The sequence below is a fragment of the Hemiscyllium ocellatum genome, chromosome 13, assembly GCF_020745735.1.
Source record: "Hemiscyllium ocellatum isolate sHemOce1 chromosome 13, sHemOce1.pat.X.cur, whole genome shotgun sequence".
Classification (NCBI taxonomy): Eukaryota; Metazoa; Chordata; class Chondrichthyes; order Orectolobiformes; family Hemiscylliidae; genus Hemiscyllium; species Hemiscyllium ocellatum.
In genome coordinates, this window is record NC_083413.1 from 81,596,300 (window position 1) to 81,621,066 (window position 24,767).

The 24,767-nt window shown below is 44.4% G+C and overlaps 2 protein-coding genes across 4 annotated transcripts in view; one reads left to right on the forward strand and one right to left on the reverse strand.

Annotated features, from left to right (window-relative positions):
• Positions 1 to 8,769, forward strand: part of nrros (negative regulator of reactive oxygen species) — a 28,845-nt gene extending 20,076 nt beyond the window's left edge. For all 3 annotated transcript variants that reach the window (XM_060834343.1, XM_060834342.1, XM_060834341.1), the window contains exon 3: positions 6,338 to 8,769. In XM_060834343.1, the coding sequence (XP_060690326.1) occupies positions 6,338 to 8,293 (1,956 nt within the window). In that variant the 3' untranslated portion in view covers positions 8,294 to 8,769. The remainder of the gene's footprint in view (positions 1 to 6,337) is intronic.
• Positions 8,770 to 13,895: 5,126 nt separating this feature from the next.
• LOC132821979 (elongation factor 1-alpha 1-like) lies at positions 13,896 to 15,467 on the reverse strand. Its single transcript, XM_060835024.1, has one exon. It carries the CDS (start codon positions 15,400 to 15,402, stop codon positions 14,017 to 14,019), a length of 1,386 nt encoding a protein of 461 aa, XP_060691007.1. The 5' UTR covers positions 15,403 to 15,467; the 3' UTR covers positions 13,896 to 14,016.
• Between the last annotated feature and the right edge of the window lie 9,300 nt (positions 15,468 to 24,767).

Here is a 24,767-nt window from a genome sequence, read left to right on the forward strand (position 1 = left end):
TGTCTGCATGTGAATGTGTGTATGCACGAGTGCGAGCGTGTGTGTCTGTCTGTCTGTCTTGTGTGTTTGTACGTCTGTGTATGTGGAGTGCTGAGGGTGAACCTCTCCTCATCACTAGGCCCCAGTCCTCCTGCTGCTTTAAGCCAGGGCACTGCTAAAACCAAGACAAATCCAGTATAGCATTCTGAGGAACGTTTTTTAGTTTTTTTTTGAAATAGTAGGAATTCTCATGTGTTCCAGTTTGCAAATCATCCCAATAAGTGAGACCGTGCGCCCTGGGTACCAAGCCCTGTATCCGGGTTACTACAACCAAAGACACATGATTAGCCTCTTTTACTTCTGTCCTCTCTTGAGGATTGATTCCTGGAGTTGATTCCACTTCTGTGTGGATTCCAAAATGAGTAAAGGAATCAAGGACCTGATGAACATCGGGCCACAGGTCACCTGCCAGTATACCACCCCCTCACCTCCATCCAGGGCCCCAAACACTCCTTCAAGGTGAGACAGTGGTTCACCTGCCTCTCTCCCAACCAGCATCAGGCACTCCTGATGTGGTCTTCTCTACACTGGGGAGACCAAACATAAACTTAGGGAACAGTTTGCCGAGCATCTCAGCCGTGCCTGCAGCGGTGGACCAGAATTCCCAGCCACTGCCCATTTTAATTCCCATTCCCACTCCCTTTCTGACATGACCATGCTTGGCCTCCTCCATTGACACAATGAACCAAACCTCAAATTGGAGGCAACAGCCCAGAGGACTCAACGTTGAGTTCTCCAATTTCCCTTCCCAGCCCCTACCCCTCCTTCCCAGCCCCTACCCCTCCTTTCCACTCCTCCTAGCCACCAACCGGATTCATTCCTCCCATTGACCAACCAGGTCGAACCCTCTACCTGTGTTCACCGATCCCCACTTCACCACCCTGCTCCCACCACCCCCTTTATCTGCAGCTCCCCCCTACACCAACCTGACACGTTGACTTCTTCACCTCCTGATGCTGCCTGGCTTGCTGTTTTCTTCCAGCCTCCTGCCTGTCTACCCTAAACATAACAGCCAATAAGTACCATACATACTGCAATGCAGTGCAAGAAAGCAGCTCACTAACACCTTCTGAATGGCAACAAGGAATGGGCAATAAATGCTGGCCCAGCCACAAACACACACATCCCATGATACAATAAAAAAAGACAAGGTGGTGAAGAAAGGCACCCAGTCACTTGCCTGGATTAACTGAGGCCTAGGATATAAAAGCAGTGAAGTTATCCTGGGATTCTCTAAAATACAAATGAAGCTTTAGCTGGGATAATTGATGCTGTCCCTAGTCACCACATTTATAGGAATATTGAGCTTGTATGATAGAGGATACAGGAGAGATCTTCTAGAAAGTTGCAGGGAATAAAGAACTGAAGAAGCTCAGAACTTGGAATGTTTTCTTTAGAGCGAAGGAGGCCGAGGGCAGATCTAATCGCGGTGCATAACATTGTGAGGGGCTTGGAGAAGAAGGGTCTATTTCCCTTCACCGAGTAACCTGGCGAAATGTCGATTTAATCGGTAAAAAAGGTTAGGAAGATTTTTGAGAGAAATGTTTTCTCTGAAAAGCATTGATTCCCAAACCTTTCTCGACCATGACCCCGTATCAAGGCTTGGAAATGTCACAGCCCCTCAGAGTGGAGTGTGAGAGTGGGGAGGGTTGAGGGCGCTTGCGAAGGCAGGCCTGTTAGATTGGGGAGTACAACTCTTATCGCTGAGTCAGCCAGAGAGCTTCAGATCAGGAATTACTGCCTCAGTGGTCAGGTCCCCAAAACTTCAGCTCTGCGATCCTACTTGGGGTCCCTAACAGCGGTGAAAACTGAAACCCTCTTTGTATTTTGGATATACAATTTGAATGGATGCAAACTCCAGAGGTGGGGCTAGGAGCTGGAAAATGGCATTTAACTGGCTGGACTAGCAGAGAGATGATGGATTGAATAGCCTCCTTCTGTGTTAGAAATTTTCTCTAAACCAGAAACTGGGGTGATGTATGACCCAGTTTGATACTGTATTCAAGGACTGAGTATATTTCCTCCAGGGATTGAGCCCACATTGGGGTATCCCAGGATTCATCCCAATATCTGTCAGTAGGTGACTGTATGACATCACAGGAAGTGACCATCAAGTCATGTGACACACAGCGCTCCGAAAGTTGAGGTAGTTATGGTCTGTATATGATGCACATAGGTCAATAAATAGGCCTCGTTACAATTGGTCCATGACCACACTTAGATCCTGGGACTTTTTAGAAAAAAATTCATTCACAGGATGAGGGCATCATTGGCTAGGCAGCATTTATTGTCCTTCTTTAAATACCCAGATGACAGTTAAGGATCAACCAAACTGCTATGGGTCTGAAGTCACATGCAGGTCAGACCAGGTAAGGATGGCAGATTTCCTTCCCTGAAGGGCATTAGTGAACCAGTTGGTTTTCCTGACAATCAACAAAGAATCTGTGGTCATGCTTAAATCCAGATATTTAGTGAATTCAAATCCCACCAGTGCCCTTAGTAACCGCACTCTTAAAAACTTGTTGAAAAGAAGAATTATCTGCCCCCATCTACTCTGTCCATGCCAACCTTATTATGGTGTGGTATTGATGCCAAGTGATCCTTAATTATTTGTTTAAATGTAGCAGACAGCTAACATTGTTGGTTGACTCTCATCTGGGATTGGAAAAATAATCAATTTTGCTTCCAATTTCTACCCTGGTCCACCTCTGACTCTTGACATCCTTTTCTTGACATTTCTGTTTCCATTTCTGAGGATACACTGGCTGCCAATATCCACTATAAACCCACTGACTCTCACAGTTACCTAGATTATGCATCCTCACACCCTGCTTCCTGTAAAGACTCTATTTCATCCTCCCAGTTTTTCCATCTCTGATTTTTAACTTTGTATATCCTGACGAAGGCACCTTTCTACAGGAATTCCTCAGAAATGACCACTGTTTTCCTCCTGAGTATTCCCCACTCTTACCTCCCTTATTCAGCATTCCTTCTGTCCTAGCCTGCTCACCATAATCTCCCTTTCAGCTCTCTCTCTCTCTCTCTCTCTCTCTCTCTCTGTCTTTCTCTGGATTCTTAGCTGCTAACATTTCAGGTGAAGAATCACCAAACTTGAAATGTTAACTCTGCTTTCTTTCTCCACAGATGCCACCAGACCTGCAGGGTTTGTCCCCCAATTTCTGCTTTTGGCTTTGCATCTTGTCTTCTTGCACAGTGTCCACTTGTCTGAGGAGCTCAGTGTGTCTGTTCCTTTACCCTCGTACACTTTACACCCAGCAGGATGCAGTCTGTGCAATGTGTCCTTAGTTTGCTGAGATAACGGATAAATTGTTTCACACCTTACAGGCACACGAAATGACAAAAGCAAACCGACCTCTCATTTGCATTCCTTAACAACCTGATAGCTCGCACCTTTTTTTCCAAAACGCTTACATCGCTACACACTTAAGTGGCTACGTTGTATTTTAAAAGCCAATGCCCAAATTAACGGTTTCATATTTTCTCTGTGGGGAAAATGTGTGAACACATTACTGAAAAATGCCTTTTTTGGTATAAAGCTCAGCTGCAGTGTGTAGCGCTGTGAAGGGAGTTTTTTGTTGTGTTCATTTATGTTCAGGAGTTTGACTTTGTGGTTTCCCACCCCCACCCCTCCCCCTCCCCCTCCCCCTCCAAAGTATGAAGACTGGTTGGGTGATATTGTGCTGGAATTGATCGAGAAGATCACCAATGATTGCATTGAATGATAGGATAGAATCAAAAAGCCGAATAGCCTATCCAGAGTCTATTTCTTATTCTCAAACGGCCAGCAATGGCTACCCTCCTTCGCCCTTTTCATTTATTTTTAAAAAATTCTCTCTCAAAGCTGGTTACATAATAAACGGTGAATTGCAAAGCCATATTTGTACAGAAGCATGAGTCAGCGAGGTATTTGGGTGGCGCACATTGAATGGTGGAACAGGAAGGGATTGGCTCAAAGCGGCAGGAGTGACCGGCTCAGAGCCGAGAGTGTGTGCTGGAAAAGCACAGCCGGTCAGGCAGCATCCGAGGATCAGGAGAATTGACATTTCGGGCAAAAGCCCTTCATCAGGAAACCGGCTCAGAGCCTTGTTGGCGATGTAGATTGGCTATCTCGGTCTGGTTGGTCACTGGTCACCTGGGCACCATTTTTTACCAGTCTTCATGACACGACTCACCCTCCACGCGTCGTCAGCCCAAGCTGAGCCCAGAGGTTGGGTTGCTGGGAGTGCCCGTTACATAGAAACGACTCGAGTCCCCTGTTGTGACCACCCACTCCTTGTCCAGTCCAAGGATGATCACCACTAAAGCCTACCCACTCCTGCCTCCATTACCCTCCTGTATGGGAGAGCTGCTGTCACTGTGGGAGGCATACCACATCAGCGTCTTAGAACAGACTGGGCCTGCTTTCGAAGCTGTTCACCAGTCAGCTGTTTCAGATACCGCCCAGAGCTAGTGGACCCCAATCTAACCCAACATCTTGTCAGACGGAAGGTCACACAGGGCTGATGGTTGACTGCAAAAACAGCAGTTTACAAGAATTCACCATCAAATCCACGAGCCATCTAGGATGACCCAAGACCTCAGAATGGAGATTTTGTTTTGTTTATTCTTTCACGGAGTGTGGGCACCATTGGAATTTGTTGCCCATTCCTAGTTGCGCTTCAACCAATTGGCTGTCCATGCCAATTTTAGCGAGCAGTTAAGAGTCAATCACATTGTTGTAGGCCTGGAGTCATAGCTAGGCCAGACCAGGGAAGGATGGCAAATTTCAGCTCTAAATGTTCTTTGATGACAATCAACAGTGATAACACAGGCAATGGCAGGCTAGCTTTTAATTCCAGATTTTAATTCAACTTAATCTGCTGTGGTAGGATTCAAACTCTTGTTCCTGCAGCAACGATCCAATTCTCTCGGGATTGTAATTGAGAAAAGTATCAAACAATAATGAAATTTATTTGTCCCAGCGACCTGTAATCTAGAATGCACTTACTCAAAGGTGGAAGCTGACTCAATGGTAACTTTTAAAAGGGAATTTTAAAAAAGGGGAAGATACTTTTTTTTAAAAAGCAGAACGTGTAGGGCTCTGGGGAGATTGTCTGATCCAAATTGTACTATTTCAAAAGAAATGGACGGCAGCGGGATGGGGAGGTGTGATTCTTGGAAATGACAGGCAAGTTATTAAACTTGTTCGGAAAATGTATGAGATACTTCGTTTTGTTATTAGGGAATTTGAATAATAATAAAATAGGGAAATTTAACTGAACTTTTAAAATCCCTGTTTGGCCCTCAGCTGACAATATGGTGTAGATTTCCACATGTGAGGCAAGATATTCAGCCCAGTGAGAAAGCACAGAGGACGTTTAACCAGAATGGCATCAGGAGTGATCGGGTATTAGAGTCCTGATGAAGGGCTTTTGCCTGAAATGTTGATTTTCCTACTCCTCGGAAGCTGCCTGGCTTGCTGTGCTTTTTTAGCACCACTTTAATGTAGATCAGGAGTGATCAGTTCTATACAGAGAGATAGACTGAAGAAATGAGGTTGGTTCCCTATGGAGTGGAGAAGATTATAGCTGGATTGAACGGAAGTTGTCCAATTTAGAATCATAGAATGTGGAAGCAAGTCATTTGGCCCACCAAACCCACAAAGAGCATCCAATCCAGACCCTACCCTGTAACCCTGCACTTCCCATGGCTAACCCACTCAGCCTGTACATCCCTGGACACTACTGGCAATTTAGTATGACCAATACACCTAATCTGACACATTTTGAGACTGTAGAGGAAACGGGAGCAAACCCACGCAGACCCGGGGAGAATGTAGAGACTCCAGACAGGGAAGTCGAACCTGGCTCCCTGGTGCTGGGATGCAGCTTTGCTAACCACTGAGTCTGATGACTGGGGGCTGGTTTCCATTGGCAAGTGAGCCAGAAAGCAGGGATCATAGATTTAAAGTGATTTACAACATTAAACAGAAGGGGCAATGAGGAGAGGCATTGCAGTGCAGTCTATAATGGAATACCTGATTGGAGCTGGAATCAGATTTCAGTGAAATTAGAGGCAATTGGAGAGGTGATCGAATTAATTTGGACAGTTACAGGGACAAAAAAAATGGGGTGGGATAAATTGGTCAGCACTTTCTAAGAGCAGGCACAGGAGAGGGACCCACTCTGTTGTAAGTGTTTCGGTTTTTGAAACAACCTCCCTCTGAGTTGTTTTATTCCATGGTTTTAAAAGTAACTGAGTAGCATGAGTGAGTTTCAATTCACCATTTCTGTTGCAGGTTGACATGGTGGCATTTTGTGTGACACGCAGGTTGAATTGTGTGCCAGTGGATCTGCCCTTAACAACTGAAGCACTCTTTCTCAATGGAAATGAAATTAAAGCAATCCAAAACCAGTCACTGTCTACGTACAGGTGGCTGCACACACTGGACTTGAGCGGGAACCAACTTGAACTCATTGAACCTGCAGCCTTTTCCTACAATAAGAACCTACAAGATTTGAATCTAATGAACAACAGGATTGATATAAACTATACAAGAACCCGACTGGCACTAAGGTCCCTCTCAGCGTTAACGAGACTGGATTTATCTGGGAATAGACTCAGTGAAGTCATAGTGAGCTACATTGTACAAAATCTGACCACACTGGAATATCTATCTCTGGCCAGGAATTTCATCATGAGATTGGAACCTAGCACATTAGAGGGCCTTGCCCAGCTTCAGGAATTAAACTTGGAGAACAATTATATCTACGAAATTGAAAGTGGGACATTTGAGGGTTTGAAAAGGCTAACCAGGTTGAACCTTGCCCACAATCACATCTCGTGCATTGTAGATTTCAACTTGTACCAAGTGCAAACATTAAATATCAGTCACAATGTCATGGAACTGTTTTTAGCCCGAGAGACCGAGACTGAATTCCAGCTGGAAACTCTGGACCTTTCCAATAACAAACTGCTGTTTTTCCCGCTCTTACCCAAACACAACAAGCTCAAATTGCTGTTGCTGGCAGACAATGAGATGAATTTTTACAACGACCTGATGAACGACTCAGCTTCCGAGGTCCAATTTGTACAAATTGTCGGAAATGTGACCAACGTTACTTCCGTAAATCTATGGGATGAGGTGATTTCCGTAAATTTGCCTGAACTGCAGTTGCTGGATATGAGCCGGAATTCATTTCGATATCTCCCTCCTGGATTCCTCCGGGGAATAACATCGCTGTCAGCTCTGCTACTCGACCAGAACTGTTTAAGGACCTTCTCGCTGACAGAGCAGGACTCTCTCCGTTTTCTTCAGGCGATCGATCTCAGTCACAACCAATTGTCCCATTTGAATTTCAATATTAGCAGGCTGGAGAACCTAAACTATTTTAATCTTAGCTTCAATCATTTAGAATCGGTGCCTTCAGATCTTTTTACGAAGATGCCTCGGATTACAACAATAGACCTCAGTCACAACAGGGTCTCTGTTTGTGACCATCCTTTAGGAAATAGGAGAAGGTCTTTGAGCAGAGGTTGTGTTGCATTGGCACAGATCAAATCGTTGCGACAACTTTATCTCTCCAACTGTGACTTGGTCACACTACCTCCCAATGCTTTTGTTGCTTCGCCCTTAACCCATCTGGATTTATCATCCAATATTGGAATCCGACTGGAAGCGAGCATGTTTCATGCCGTGGCCAAGTCATTGCAATCCTTATCTCTGAGGAACAATGGGTTAGATTCTGGCCAGATAGGTTCTGGGTTGCAAGTGACTCTTGGCAACCTAAAGACTTTGGACTTGTCTGAAAATTCCATGACAAGCCTACATCCTGTACTCAAAAACCTTCGCCTAAGATCGCTGGACTTACGGAAGAACAGGCTGTCTGTGCTTCAGCCAGACGTTCTGTACGGCCTGTTGCAAAGCCTTCGAACTTTGTACCTGAGCGGCAATGCCTTTGACTGCTGCCGGTTGCAATGGTGGAGCTTCCTCGCCAATGCCGAGTCACTGACCATCCGCGATAGATCTGCGATCACTTGCAACACGTCTTTCAAACTGGAGCCCATCGATAGGATTTCCCAGTCGACCAAAGCTAACTGCAAATTTGATAACACTGTTTTAAAATATTTCTTGCTGTTGCTGCCGACAATTCTGTGTATCCTCAGTGTTTGTGTGATGGTTCTATTCTCTTTGAGTTCCAAGTTGTTGCCCAAGTATGTGAAAGCCAAATGCAGATCAGGGGCTCAGTATTAGCCTGTGCCAGCTCGAGGAGCCCATTGCGGACACTGGGAACGCGCTGTGAAACTACGGGCATGCGGCTAACGTGGGGAGAGGTGCCTACTGCCTCCCCAGGTGCAGCCATGCCAGAATGGGCACCTCCTGCAGATTTGACAATGGTCACGCCATGGTGTGTGAATACTGGGCACAAATGGAGGCACTAAAAAAAATTGGAAAGGGTGGGTATAAGGGCACGGGGTCCTATGTCACACCCATTGGCCAGACTTCCTGACCACAAAAGGGGTAGGAGCTGACTGTGAACACTGCGTTTTACCACTGATGAAATTGTTTCTTGAACTTGCACAAAAAAAAACCTTCCATAATATTTATGGTGTAATTATTAAGCTACATGTACAGAATAGGTAGGTGCCCAGGTGTGTGGGCCCGAAGTATTGTTGGAGAAGGAAAATAGAACCCAATATGCATTAAACTTTGAAACTTTTTTATGTAAATGCTGTGTGATTTCTGTTTTGCCTGAGAAGGTGGTGATAAACAGGACAGATTTCTGGTTTTAACTCTGATACTTTGCTCACATTGCACTGATTTAAAGCCTCTGCATTTGAACAGAATGCTGTGTAATGATGAGTAAGCCCCTCACCCCAGTGTCACATTAAGCAGTGTGGACAGAAGCAGAGTCTGACTCACATCCCTTCATCCCAGACCTCAGAATAACATGACTTACTGCCTCAGTGTGGAAGTATAGGACGTACACGGCATCTTACTGGAGTCCCATGCTTGGTTTGACCCTTGACCCCTAATATTATATGGGACCCCAGGAGTCAGTAGATGGTAGAAGCTTTACCCTGTTCATTTGGGACTGGCTTTTGACTCAGATACCAGACAGAGATGCAACCCGCCTCCTCCTAGACTGTGCACCAGTTCTTATGATAGAGACTGGTTTCTAAGAGCTCATGTTCAGAGAATCCCTACAGTGCAGATCAAGGCCATTTGGCCCATTGAGTTCACACCGACTCTCCAAAGAGCATCGCACCCAGACCCATCCCCTTATTATCATAAGCCCACGTTTCCCATGGCTAACCCATGTAGCTAGTGGTGCGGCAATTTCCCATGGCTAATTCACCCAACTGCATATATTTGTGCCGTGGGAGGACACAGGAGCACCTGGAGGGGACCCAGACACAGGGAGAATGTGCAAACTCTATATAGGCAGCAGCCTGCAGCTGGACGCAAATCTGTGAGGCAGCAGTGCTAACCACTGAGACACTGAGGGGTGCTAGTTAGCTCAATTGGCTAGACAGTTGGTTTGCTATGCAGAATAATGTCAACAGCGTGGGTTGAATTCCCACATCAGCTGAAGGACTCTACTTCCCAACCTGATCCCCACACCTGAGGTCTCGTGACCCTCAGATTAAGCTACCACCAGTCTCTCTCTTTCTCTGTCTGTATATAGAAAGCAGCCCCATTATCCAGCTGGAATACAGTGATTTTATGTTTTGTTGTTGAGGGACTGATTGTTTTCAATGCATTAGATACTGTCCTTTCACCATGTAGCTAGGGAGTCAGGGACTATCTGATGGTAAAGTTGGATTGGCTCCATCAGGGATGAGATAGATGGCCTTGTTAGGTCCTGCTCTGTCAGAGCTGTTCACCATTCCAGATGCCTCCTGGAATAGAAAGATAACCTCCAGCTTTATTTCTCTAAGGATAACCTATCTCCCTGAGCCCTCTGACCTGTCCACTCTGTCAAACCCAGACCATTTCTTGCGAGAACATAAGTGCTGACAGTTGCAAACACTTCATGATAATACTAAGCTAAATAAGTAACTGATAACAAATAAATAAATGAAATAATGGGTAATTCCAATTGCGCTGAGAATTATTCCAACAACACTTGCCTTCATTGCCCAGTTCTTTGAGTATAGGAGTTGAGACATTATGTTGAGATTGTACAGAAGATTGGTGAGGTCTCTTCTGGAATATTGTGACCAGCTCTGGTCACCCAGTTATCAGAAGGATATTATCAAACTGGAGAGGGTTCAGAAGAGATCTATAAGGATGTTGCTGGGCATGGAAGGTTTTTGAGTTATAACAGAAAAACTAAAACAGACTGGAACCTAGGAGGCTGAGATTAGACTTACAGTGTGGAAACAGGCCCTTCGGCCCAACAAGTCCACACCGACCCGCCGAAGTGAAACCCACCCATACCCCTACATTACCCCTTACCTAACACTACGGGCAATTTAGCATGGCCAATTCACCTGACCCGCACATCTTTGGACTGTGGGAGGAAACCGGAGCACCCGGAGGAAACCCACGCAGACACGGGGAGAACGTGCAAACTCCACACAGTCAGTCGCCTGAGTCGGGAATTGAACCCGGGTCTTCAGGTGCTGTGAGGCAGCAGTGCTAACCACTGTGCCGCCCAGGTTGTCTGATAAAAGTTTATAAAATTATGAGAGGTATAGTTAGAGTTGATGGTAGTTGTCTTTTCCCTAAATTGGAGAATTTCAAGACTAGGGGATACATTTTTAAGGTGAGAGGACAGAGATTTAAAAAAGACATAAGAGACAAACTTTTTTACACAGAGGAATGAACTTCTTGAGGAACTGGTGGATGTGGGTACAATTACAGTGATTAAAAGATGCATAATAGGAAAGGTTAGGGCAGGTGGGACTAGTCTAGTTTGGGATTATATTTGGCATGGTTGAACCGAAGGACCTGTTTCCGTGCCGTATGACTCTATAACCAATTGAAGATTATCAGTTGGTTCACAGTATGGCTAACCTGTGTCTGCTGGTAAGTTACATACATTCACAGACAGGACCCTGTCCTTTCCAAGCAGAAAGAATATGTCCTCAGGTTGCACTTTTGTGAAAAACACTAAAGGTCACTGACAGTCATTCGGTGTTCCCTTTGAAAGCCTTGACCAATCAGAGTTGACCCAACTTTGAATTTAAACAAAAGCTTGCAGGGGGTTAACTGCTTCCTAGAAAATTCTCCATGGCAACTATTAGAGGTCACTTGTCAACCATTCTCTGCCCTCTTCTGATGTTGCTCCCTTTGTGATTTAATATTGTTGCAATTATGTCCTGATGAGTGCAAGACAAAAGCTTTGAGAGCAAGTTTACTTTTCGTAAATACTCAGGTTCTGTCCTGCCAAATAACCATTACCTTCCAATAATTCATGAACAATCCTTCCTAGTTAGCTTCAAAAATCTATCAATGGACTAACAAAATTCTCAAAATTTGATTAAAAATTTACATTGGACTGTTTGTTTCACCAAACAGTTCAATATCATCCGAAATGAAGCTCAATGTGGACAATCCAGAGTGAGACTGCCATATATAAGAGATTATCCCCTAGCTTTAAGACCATGTATTGTTTAGATACAGTAACCCCAGGTCACAAATCACATAACACAAAGCAACTTCACTGAGTGGGGCTGCTCTCACCTGGTTCAATTCTTATCTATCTAGTGGTGGCCAGAGGGTCCCCATGAATGGCTTCTTTTAGATCATAAGATGGAGGGTCAGAAGTAGTCCATTCAGTCCATTGAGTTTTCCCTGCCATTCAATGAGATCATGGCTGATCTGCTAATCCTCAACTCCAATTTCCTGCCATTTTCCCATAACCCTCAATTCACTTACTGATTAAAGATCTGTCTACCTCAGTCTTGAATACACTTAATGACCCAGCCTCAACAGCCCTCTGAGATAATGAATTCCACAGACTCACTACTTTCTGAGACTAGACATTCTTCTTCATTTCTGTCTTAATGGGCAACACCTTATTTTGACATTATACCCTCTGGTCCTACACATGGGAACTAACCTCTCCATATCTACTTTGTAAAGTCCCTTAAAAATCTTATATATTTCAATAAGTTCATCTCTCATTCTTCTAAACTCCATTGAGAACGGGCCCAACCTTCTCAACCTCTTCTCATACAATCATAGACTTATAGATTCATACAGCATGGAAACAGACTCATCGGTCCAACTCATCCAAGCCAACCAAGTTTCCCAAGCTGAACCAGTCATAGAGATGTACAGCACAGAAACACACCCTTCAGTTCAACTCGTCCATGCCGACCAGATATCCCAACTCAATCTAGTCCCACCTGCCAGCACCTGGCCCATATCCCTCCAAACTCTTCCTATTCATACACCCATCCGGATGCCTTTTAAATGTTACAATTGTATTAGACTCCACACCTTCTTCACTATTCTATTAACCTGCTACTCTACTTTCAAGGAGCTATAAACCTGCATTCCAAAGTCTCTTTGTTCAGCAACACTCCCTCGGACCTTACCATTAAATGTATAAGTCCTGCTAAGATTTGATTTCCCAAAATGCAGCACCTCACATTTATCTGAATTAAACTCCATCGGCCACTCAACTCATTGGCCCATCTGATCAAGATCCAGTTGTAATCTGAGGTAACCTTTTCGCTGTCCACGACACCTCCAATTTTGGTGTTATTTGCAAACTTACTAACTATATCTGTTATGCTCCCAGCCAAATCATTTTTATAAATGTTGAAAAGTAGTGGATTCAGCACCGATCCTTGTGGCACTCCACTGGTCACAGGCCTCCAGTCTGAAAAGTAACCCTCCACCACCACCCTCTGTCTTCTACCTTTGAGCCAGTTCTGTTTCCAAATGGCTAGTCCTCCCTATATTCTGTGTGATCTAACCTTGCTAACCAGTCTCCCATGGGGAATCTTGTTGAACGCCTTACTGAAATCCACATAGATCACACCTACCACTCTGCCCTCATCAACCCTCTTTGCTACTTCTTCAAAAAACTCAATTGTGAGAGATGATTTCCCACGCACAAAACCATGTTGACTATCCCTAATCAGTCCTTGCCTTTCCAAATACATGTACATCCTGTCCCTCAGGATTCCCTCCAACAACTTGCCCACCACCGACATTAGGCTCACTGGTCTATAGTTCCCTGGCTTGTCCTTGCCACCTTTCTTAAATAGCGGCACCACATTAGCCAACCTCCAGTCTTTTGGCATCTCGCCTGCGACTATCAATGATACAAATATCTCAGCAAGTGGCCCAACAATCACTTGCCTAGCTTCCCACAGAGTTCTAGGGTACACTTGATCAGGTCATGGGGATTTATCCACTTTTATGTGTTTCAAGACTTCCAGCACATCCTCCTCTGTAATATGGACATTTTTCAAGATGTCACCAATTATTTCCCTACATTCTATATTTTCCATGTCCTTTTCCACAGTAAACACTGATGCAAAATCCTTGTTTAGTATCTCCCCCATGTCCTGCCCTCCACACAAAGGCCACCTTGCTGATCTTTGAGGGGCCCTATTCTCTCCCTAGTTACCCTTTTGTCCTTAATGTATTTGTAAAATACCTTTGGATTCTCCCTAACTCCATTTGCCAAAGATATCTCATGTCCCCTTTTTGGCCTCCTGATTTCCATCATAAGTATAGTCTTACTGCCTTGATACTCTTTTTTTTTGGATGTTCATTAGTTTTAATTGTTACACAACCATAATAGTTATTAATCACTCAAATGAAAAGGAAAAGGGCATTTGCAATGACACTGATTCCTTCATTCCTCCTTTCCTTCTGAATTTTTTGCGATGCATCTTAATCAATATCCAGTCTCTCATCAATACACATATTTGGCTGGTAACGAACAAACATTTTGGTGGCATCAGTCTTGACAGGGCTTGCTGAACTAGAGTGATTGATAGTGATATTCACTTCTTTAAACATTTAGTTGCAGCCTTGGTAGCTTTCACAGCTGTTTCTTTCTTAACAACAGACTTTATCACACCTACAGCCACAGTCTGTCTCATGTCACGGACAGCAAAACGACCAAGAGGTGGATATGCACTAAAGCTTTCCACACACATTGGCTTGGATGGAATCATATCCACAATGGCTGCATCTCCAGATTTCACAAATTTGGGGCTATCTTCCAACTTCTTGCCAGAACGACGATCGATTTTCTCTTTCAGCTCACTAAACTTGCAGGCAACATGGGCAGTGTGACAATCAAGAACTGGGCTATAACCAGCAGAAATTTGGCCAGGGTGGTTCAGGATAATAACCTGTGCAATAAAGGAAGCTGCTTCCTGTGGAGGATCATTTTTGCTGTCACCAGCAACATTACCACGGCGAATATCCTTCACAGAAACGTTCTTAACGTTGAAACCAACATTGTCACCAGGAGCAGCTTCTGAAAGAGCTTCATGATGCATTTCCACAGACTTCACTTCAGTGATAATGCTAGCAGGAGCAAAGTGCACCACCATACCAGGTTTCAGAATACCTGTCTCAACGCGACCAACTGGTACTGTGCCAATACCACCAATCTTGTAGACGTCCTGCAAGGGGAGACGTAGAGGTTTAGATAAGGGGCGTTCTGGAGGTCGAATGGAATCAAGGGCGTCCAAAAGGGTAGAGCCTGTTTTAGGTTCCTTACTCTTTTCATCACATTTCCAACCCTTGTACCAGGGCATCTTCGGACTGTTGTCCAACATGTTGTCACCATGCCAACCAGAGATGGGAACAAAAGGAACAGAGTCTGGATTGTAGCCGATCTTCTTGATATACGTGCTAACTTCTTTTACAATTTCCTTAAATCTTGCCTCGCTGTATGGTGGTTCAGTGGAGTCCATCTTGTTGACACCAATAATGAGTTGCTTGACACCAAGTGTGTAGGCAAGCAGAGCATGCTCTCTTGTTTGTCCATTCTTTGATATACCAGCTTCAAACTCACCCACACCAGCAGCAACAATCAACACAGCACAGTCAGCCTGTGATGTTCCAGTAATCATATTCTTGATGAAGTCCCTGTGTCCTGGGGCATCAATGATGGTAATGTAGTACTTGGATGTTTCAAACTTCCAGAGAGCAATGTCAATGGTAATACCATGTTCACGTTCAGCCTTCAGCTTATCCAACACCCAGGCATATTTGAATGACCCTTTGCCCATCTCAGCAGCTTCCTTTTCAAATTTCTCAATGGTTCTTTTATCAATTCCACCACATTTGTAGATGAGATGGCCGGTGGTTGTTGATTTCCCAGAATCCACATGTCCAATGACAACAATATTTATGTGTGTCTTTTCCTTGCCCATCTTCACTTCGTGTGAATGCGTCCAGCAATGAAGTTCCAAACCTCCCTTCGATTGACACACAGGCTAAAGGCGCCTTGATACTCTTCTAAGGATTCACTTGATCTAACCTAACATATGCTTCCTTCTTTTTCTTAATCAAACCCTCAATTTCTTTAGTCATCCAGCATTCCCTATACCTACCAGCCTTTCCTTTCACCCTGACAGGAATATACTTTCTCTGGATTCTTGTTATCTCATTTCTGAAGGCTTCCCAATTTCCAGTCGTCCCTTTACCTGCAAACATCTATCCCCAATCAGCTTTTGAAAGTTCATGCCTAATACGTCAAAATTGGCCTTTCTCCAATTTAGAACTTCAACTTTTATATCTGGTCTATCCTTTTCCATCCTTATTTTAAAACCTATGGAATTATGGTCGCTGGCCCCAAAGTGTTCCCCCACTGACACCTCAGTCACCTGCCCTGCCTTATTTCCCAAGAACACACTTAACAAATTTCTCTCCATCTCAACCCTTAACACTATAGCATACCCAGTCTATGCTTGGAAGGTTAAAATCCCTGACCATAACCACCCTATTATTCTTACAGATAATTGAGATCTCCTTACAAATTTGTTTCTCAATTTCCTGCTGACTATTAGGGGGTCTATAATACAATCCCAATAAGGTGATCATCCTTTTTTATTTCTTGGTTCCATCCAAATAACTTCTCTGGATGTACTTCGGGGAATATCCTCCCTCAGTTCAGCTGTAATCCTCAGGCAGCTAAACATCCCAGGATATCAGTGCTTCAGCCAGGATAGAGAGGGAGGTAAAAGGGGTGGAGGAGTTGAATTACTGGACAGGGAGGATATCACAGCTGTGCTGAAGGAGGGCACTATGGAAGACTCGAGCAGTGCGGCAATATGGGCAGAGCTCAGAAATTGGAAGGGTGAGGTAACAATGTTGGGGCTGTACTACAGGCCTCCCAACAGCAAGCGTGAGATAGAGGTACAAATATGTAGAGAGATCATGGAAGGATGTCAGAGCAACAGAGTGGTGGTGATAGGAGATTTTAATTTTCTCAACATTGACTGGGATTTACTTAGTGTTAGAGATCTAGATGGAGCAGAATTTGTAAGGAGCATTCAGGAGGGTTTTCTAGAGCAGTATGTAAATAGTTCAACTTGGGAAGGGGCCATACTGGATCTGGTTTTGGGATATGAGCCCAGCCAGGTGGTTGACGTTTCATTCGGGGATTACTTTGGAAATAGTGATCATAATTCCATTAGTTTTAGAATGCACTTGGAGTGGTCCTAAAGGAAGAGTGCTAAATTGGGGGAAGGCCAACCATACCAAAATTCGGCAGGAGCTGGGGAATGTAGACTGGGAGCAGATGTTTGAGGGTAAATCCACATTTGATATGTGGGAGGCTTTTAAAAAGAGAGGTTGATTAGAGTGCAGGACAGGCATGTCCCTGTGAAAATGAGGGATTGAAATGGCAAGGTTAGGGAACCATGGATGACAGGTGAAATTATGAGATTAGCCAAGAGGAAAAAGGATGCATACATAAGGTTGAGGCTACTGAAGACAGACAAAGCTTTGGAAGAATATTGAAAATGTAAACCATTCCGAAATGAGGAATTAAGAGGGCTGAAAGGGGTCATGAGATATCTTTAGCAAACAGGGTTAAAGAAAATCCCAAAGCCTGTTTTTCATATATAAGGAGCAAGAGGCTAACTAGAGAAAGGGTTGACCCACTCAAGGACAAGGGAGGAAAGATATGCATGGAACCAGATAAAATGGGTGAGATTCTTAATGAGTACTTTGCATTGGTATTCACCGAGGAGAGGGACATTGCGCATGTTTCGGTTAGGGATAGATCTTTGAGTACTCTAGGTCAAGTCAGCATGAGGAGGGAGGAAGTTTTGGGTATTCTAAAAGACATTAAGGTGGACAAGTCCCCAAGTCTGGATGGGATATACCCCAGGTTACCAAGGGAAGTGAGAGAGGAAATAACTGGGGCCTTAACAGCTCTCTTTGCAGCATCTTTGGACACAGGTGAGGTCCTGGAGGACTGGAGAATTGCTAACGTTTAAGAAGGGTAGCAGGGATACTCCAGGTAATTATAGACCGATGAGCCTAACGTCAGTGGTAGGGAAGCTGCTGGAGAAGATACCGAGGGATAGGATCTATTCCCATTTGGAAGAAAATGGGCTTATCAGTAATGTGCAGCATAGTTTTGTGTGGGGAAGGTCATGTTTTACACACCTAATAGAATTCTTTGAGGAGGTGACAAAGTTGATTGATGGGGGAAGGGTTGTAGATGTCATATACATATAAGGCATCTGATAAGGTTACCCATCGTAGGCTGATGGAGAAGGTGAAGTTGCATGAGGTCCAGGGTGTTCTAGCTAGATGGATAGACAACTGGCTGGGCAGCAGAGACAGAAGGTAGTATGGAAGGGTGTTCCTCAAAGTGGAGACCTGTGACCAATGATGTTCCACAGGGAGCCACGCTGGGACCACTGTTGTTGGTGATATATATAGAAATGATTTGGAGGAAGGCATCAGTTGCCTGAATAACAAGTTTGCAGATGGCACCAAGATTGGTGGAGTAGCAGATAGTGATGGGGACTGTCAGAGAATACAACAGAATATAGACAGATTGGAGAGATGGGCAGAGAAATGGCAGATAGAATTCCGCCTGGGAACCCTCCAACCACAAGGTATGAATTCAGATTTCTCCAGCTTCCTCATTTCCCCTCCCCCCACCTTGTCTCAGTCGGTTCCCTCAACTCAGCACCGCCCTCCTAACCTGCAATCCTCTTCCTGACCTCTCCGCCCCCACCCCACTCCGGCCTATCACCCTCACCTTGACCTCCTTCCACCTATCCCACCTCCATCGCCCCTCCCCCTAGTCCCTCCTCCCTACCTTTTATCTCAGCCTGCTTGGCTACTCTCTCTCTTATTCCTGATGAAGGGCTTATGCTCGAAACGTCGAATTCTCTATTCCTGAGATGCTGCCTGGCCTGCTGTGCTTTGACCAGCAACACATTTGCAGCTGTGATCTCCAGCATCTGCAGACCTCATTTTTTACTCAAATATTGCCATCCCTCTGCTGAATTGCCCTCCATGCTTTAACAGTATTGATAACGATTGGGTTATGGCAATATTCCCTAACTATCCTCATTTTGTCTAGTAAGGGAGCACCCTGCATGGGAGGCTTTGATATCTAGCCATATTGAAAGAGGATCTCCCCAAAACCAGTCTTGTGTAGGACAAAAGCGAGCTTAATTGGTAATTTTTAATGTCTAGAAAGTCCACTCCCCCCAATCTGTGAGGCAACTGCAGTTTGGCTAATTTAATGAGGGATCGCTTGCAATGCCAAGTAAAGGAGCTGAACCAGACATTCAGCCTCTGGAGTGTTTGCTTATTAAAAATCAGGGGGAGCATCTGTATAGGGTACAGCAAACGGGGAAGAATATATATCTTAGGAAGCGCTATCCGATCCAACCACGAGACTGGAGGTGCCTCCCATCTTTGAAGATCTTGTTTAATTTTTCCAAATAATTGACTAAAATTGGCTTTGAACAGCCACTCTAGAACTGGAGTCATGAATCTGCCCAGATACACAAACAGACCACCCAAATGGGAATCTATATTCGCCCTCAAGAGCTTACTCTGCGCAAGACCGCCCATAGGCATAGCCTCTGATTTAGTAAAATTAATATTGTACCCCGAAAAAGCACCAAATGCGCAGATGCATTGGATCAGGTGAGGCACTAAAACTGCTGGATTTGACAAAAAAAATTAGGATATTGTCTGCATACAACGAGATCTTATGTAATTTTGACCCCACTTCTGGAGCTGATATATTAGGATCCTCACGAATGGCCTCTGCCATTTCAGGCACCAGTGTAAAACACAATGGTGAAAGGGAACAGTCCTGCCGGCTGCCCCGAAAAATATTAAAATTGCTTGATCATACTCTATTGGTAATGACCACCGCGAGAGGTACACCATAGAGAACCTTTACCTATCTTATGAAGACAGCGCCCAAACCAAACTGCTCCAGAGTATAGAAAAAGTACAGCCACTCAACTCAAATGCCTTCTCTGCATCTAGAGAAATCACCAATCCTGTATTGAATTACATTAAGCAGCCTCCTAACGTTATTGGATGATCTGTGACCCTTTATAAAGCCCGTCTGATCCTCTTTAATAATAGAGGGTAACACAATCTCCAGCCTTAACGCAGGAGCATTAGAGAGGATTTTAAAGTCCACATTTAAGATTGAGTTGGGCCTGTATGAAGCACAGTCTTCCGGATCCTTCCCTTTTTTTAAGGATAAGTGAAATATTGACCTCTCTCAGAGACAGCGGGAGACAATCGTGACTGTATGACTCATTAAACATATAGAGCATTGGGCCTGACAGTATACTTATAAATCCCTTATAGAATTCACTGGGAAGTCCATCAGGACCGGGCGCCTTTCCACTCTGAAGCTACTTCACAGTTTCCTGCACTTCTTGCTCTGATAACGGGACATTGAGAAAGGACTGTTGTTTGGGAGTCACACCCGGGAGCTTCAGATCTCTGAAAAAGGACTCCATTTTGGCCCTGCCCCTCCTCACAATTCTCAGATTGATATAACGTGGAATAAAATCTCTGGAATGCCACATTAGTCTTTTTAGAATCACATGTTAGGTTCCCAGACCCTTCCCTAAACACTGTAATGGCTTATGGGGCACTCCTATTGTACTCCAAATACAAGCCAGTATTTGCCTGGCTTGTCTCCATGCTTGTATGACCTTTGCTTTGCAAACGCCAGCTCCTACTTTGCCATCTGCGTGAGCATGGAATTTAGTGCAGACCCCAGCGCTGTAATCTTCTGTAATTTGACCAACGAGGGTCTGTCAAAGTAGGCCTTCTCGGCTGCGTTCAACCATGCTTCAAGGAGACATTGCTGCTCACCCTTCTGCCTCTTCATACTGATGGAATATGAAATAACTAACCCCCTAGCATAAGCGTTTGGCAGTTTCCCAGAGAATGGATGAGCTATCAACAGAACCTATGTTGATGTCTAGAAACACCCAAACTTCCCTAGAGAAATACTCCACAATCTTATTATCCATGGGGATAAAGGGATCCATTCGCTAGTAACTCAACCCCACTGTAACGTCTTTAATCTTAACCATAAGGTACACTGGAGCATGATCAGAGATGGTAATATGACTAATCATACAAGATGCCACCAGATCCAGGGTTACTGCAGGGGTCAGAAAAAAAAACAATCTTTGCGGATTGGAGAGAAACATAAAATCCCTACCTAAAGGGTGGAGACGCCACCAGGTGTCCACCAATCCTAACTCCCCACACAGACCCACTAAGAGTTTAGTTTGTACAGAGGGTATCGAGGGACCTTTGGGCAATCTGTCTACTATGGGGACCATGAGACAGTTAAAATCTCCCCCTGTAATGATGTGCCAGGACTCAAGACTTATCAATTTAGTGAAAAATCTACCAAAACTTTAAGGGGATGAGCTGGAGGGCAATAAACATTTAAAACACCATATTCTTCCCCATTTATCAAGGCTTTAAGAATTACAAAACTCTCGTGTGTGTCTTTAACACACTCCAACAATTTAAATGGGAGATTTTTCCTAATGGATATAGCCACTCCCCTACTTCTGGTATTAAATGATGAAAAATAAACTTGGTCAAAGCCATTCTGCTGTAATTTCAAATGTCATCCAAGTGTGTCTCCTGTAACAAAGCAATATCCACCTTCGCCTTTCTAGGACTCAAGAGTACCTTCTTCCTCCTAATTGGTGAGTGACTTCCCTTAATATTCCAGGTACACTATTTAATCAAATCATTAGCCTTAATCTTCTGCACCAACATTTAAATTCCAGAGCGGAGGAACCCAGACCACAAACTGCTGAGCCTTAGTGTCACATGATCCACCAAATACAAAAACGATATAAACTAAAACCACTACATTTAACAAACCTACAAAACTATTGAGAATAAGAAACAACAAAAACCAAAAAGCAAACCAACAAATGAAGCATCAACAGTGCTGAGTAGGGGAACTCACCTCTTGCCTCAAGGGGGCAACTACCCATCCCAAACTGTCCATAAGTACGCATCTAACCATCCCAACCACTTTCACTTCTCCCAGCTAGAGCTGCACTGCAAACATAAGTGAAAAAGAATAAACACCCCATAGACTACCAATATGAACAAAAAAACATTTTCTTAAAAAAAAGGGGGAATAAATACCCTAAACATCCTTTGGTATATCCTAACTTAGAAATTGAAAATGTACATCTCAACCACCGCCAGACATAGTTTAAACCAAATTATTAACAATAGAGGAAAAAAAAGAAAAATAAAGCTCCAACCGGATTTCCTCCGTTTCTTTTGCAGAATGACAAACACGTACCCAAACAACACTATTCATACATACTACAATTGTTCAAATTAGGTTAGTTTGTCCACAAAGTCTCTTGCCTTCTGCGACGTGTCATAGAGATGTGCGGATCATCTAAGGTGATCTGATGTACCACCGGATACCTCAGGGATACTGAATCCCAAGCTCCCTCAGTCTTCTCTTGACACCGTCATAAGATTTTCATTTCTGGATCACTGCCAATGAGAAGTCCTGAGAAAACATGATCTTAGAACCCTCGTAAATTAGGGCCTTCGGATCTTTTCCCTGGACTCTGGAAGCCCCCATGACTCTCTCCTTATCCTGGTAATGATGGAACTGCACCAGGAGAGAATGAGGACGTTGACCCAGACCCGATCTCCATGCTGCGACTTGGTGAGTCCTCTCTATCTTCAATCCTCTCATGCCAACCTCCAAGTCAAGGAATTTCGGAGGCAATCCTCAACAAATCTCGTAGGCCACTCACCTTTCTTACCCTCAGGCAGAGCGATGATCTGAATGTTTTTTCTACTGCCCCTGTTCTCAAGATCATCCACTTGGTCATGCAAATTATGGACCTGTGTTTCCAGGGCTTGGGTCCTATCCTTGGATGAACTGGCATCAGCTTCCACTACTGTGACCCTGTGCTCCACCTCATCCATCCTCTTCTCCAGGTTCTGCTCATGAGAGAGTTTGGAGCCAGCTTCTCTTCAAGCTGATTCCCCAGCCTCTTGCGAGTCTTCAAGAACTGGTTTACCAGGGCCTGGAGAGTAATCGGCTCTGAGGCTGCTGCAGGCTGAACTACAGACTCGGCCTTGGATGCTCCTCCTCCCTTTTTTGGCATCTCTGGATGGCTGGAAACACAGGTAAGTCAATTTTTAGAGGTTTCTTGGGACTTTCTGGAGTCCCAAGATAGCACGATGGCCTGGGTTGGGTGGGTTAAAGGATCGTCCTCCTTGTGCTGCGATACAAAGCTCTGCAGTGCAATCCTCTCAGATCGCCGCCATCTTAGATCCCCTTCTTTCGATGATGCATTTTGGAAGATCCAATTCAAGAGCGAACTATATGATGAATGGAAAAGACCTGGGGAAAATTGATATTCAGAGAAATCTGGGTGTTCAGGTCCATTGTTCTCAGAAGGTGGCATACAGCATGCTTTCCTTTATTGGACGGGGTATTGAGTACAAGAGTTAGCAGGTCATGTTACAGTTGTATAGGACTTTGGTTCAACCACATTTGGAATACTGTGTACAGCTCTTGTTGCCACATTACTAAAAGGATACGGATGCTTTGGAGGGGGTGCAGAGGAGGTTCACTAGGATGTTGCTAGCTATGAAGGGAGGTTGAGTAGATTAATATTATTTTCATTAGAAAGACAGAGGTTGAGGGGGCACCTGATTGTGGTTTACAAAATCATGAGAGGTATACGCAGGGTGGATAGCAAGGAGCTTTTTCCAAGAGTGGGGAAATCAATTACTGAGGGGGAAAGGTTTAGGGGAGATACGCAGAGGATGGTGGGTGCCTGAAACTCGTTGCCAGTGGAGGTGGTAGAGGCGGGAATGATATTGTCATTTAAGATGTATCGAGACAGATCCATGAATGTGAAAGGATACAGATCTTTTGAAAATAGACAGCAGGTTTAGATAGAGGATCTGGATTGACGGAGGCTTGGAGGGCCGAAGGGTCTGCTTCTGTGCTGTAATTTTCTTTGTTCGTTATAACACTATCCCTTATCAAAAATGCCACACCCCCTCCTCTCTTGCCTCACTTTCTATCCTTCCTGTAGCATTTGTATCCTGGAACATTAAGCTGCCAGTCCTGCCCATCCCTGAGCCATGTTTCTGTAATTGCTATGATATCCCAGTCCCATGTTCCTAACCATGCCCTGAGTTCATCTGCCTTCCCTGTTAGGCCCCTTCCTTTGAAATAAATGCAGTTTAATTTATCAGTCCTACCTTGTTCTCTGCTTTGTCCCTGCCTGCCCTGACTGTTTTGACTGACTTGCATCTTTTCCCAACCGTACCAGTTTCAGATTGATCTCTTTTCTCACTATCTCCCTGGGTTCCCCCCACTCCTCCACCCCACCTCACTAGTTTAAATCCTCCCAAGCAGCTCTAGCAAATCTCCCTGACAGTATATTATCCCCTTTCAATTCAGGTGCAATCTGTCCTTCTTGTACAGGTCACTTCTACCCCAGAAGAGCTTCCAATGATCCAAAAATGTGAATCCTTCTCCCATACACCAGCTCCTCAGCCATGCATTCATCTGCTCTCTCCTCCTATTCCTGCCCTCACTAGCTCATAGCACTGGGAGTAATCCAGATATTACTACTCTCGAGGACCTCCTTTTTAAATTTCTACCTAACTCTCTATATTCTCCCTTCAGAATCTCACCCTTTTCCCTTCCTATGTTGTTGGTTCCAATGTGTGCAATGACCACTTGCTGGCCCCTCTCCTCTTGAGAACATTCTGCACTCTCTGTAAGACATCCTTGATCCTGGCACAGGGAGGCAACACCCCATTCTGCTTTTTCGCTGATAGCTGCAGAAACATCTGTCTGTGCCTCAGACTAGAGAATCCCCTAACATAATTGATCTTTTGAAACCTGACATACCCTTCATTGCATTAGAGCCAGTCTTGATACCAGAAACTTGGCTATTTGTGCTACATTCCTCTGAGAATCCAAAACAACATACTTGTTGGAAATGGGGATAGCCACAGAAAACTCCTGCACTAACTGCCGACCTGTCTTGCCTTTCTGGAGTTAACCCGTCTATATATGACTATATCCGTGACTTTTCTTCCTTCCTATAACTGCCATCCATCACACCCGCTTGTTCTTGTAAATTTCTTATTGCCTCTAACTGTTGCTCTAATCAATCCATTTGATCTGATAGTATTTGGAACCAATGGCTTTTAATGCTAATATTGTCCTCAGTAACCTTTAAACTCTCCC

Bases quoted from the DNA above. Each gene is read 5' to 3' on its own strand.
- LOC132821979 (XM_060835024.1), bottom strand. From the start codon at position 15,402: ATGGGCAAGGAAAAGACACACATAAATATTGTTGTCATTGGACATGTG.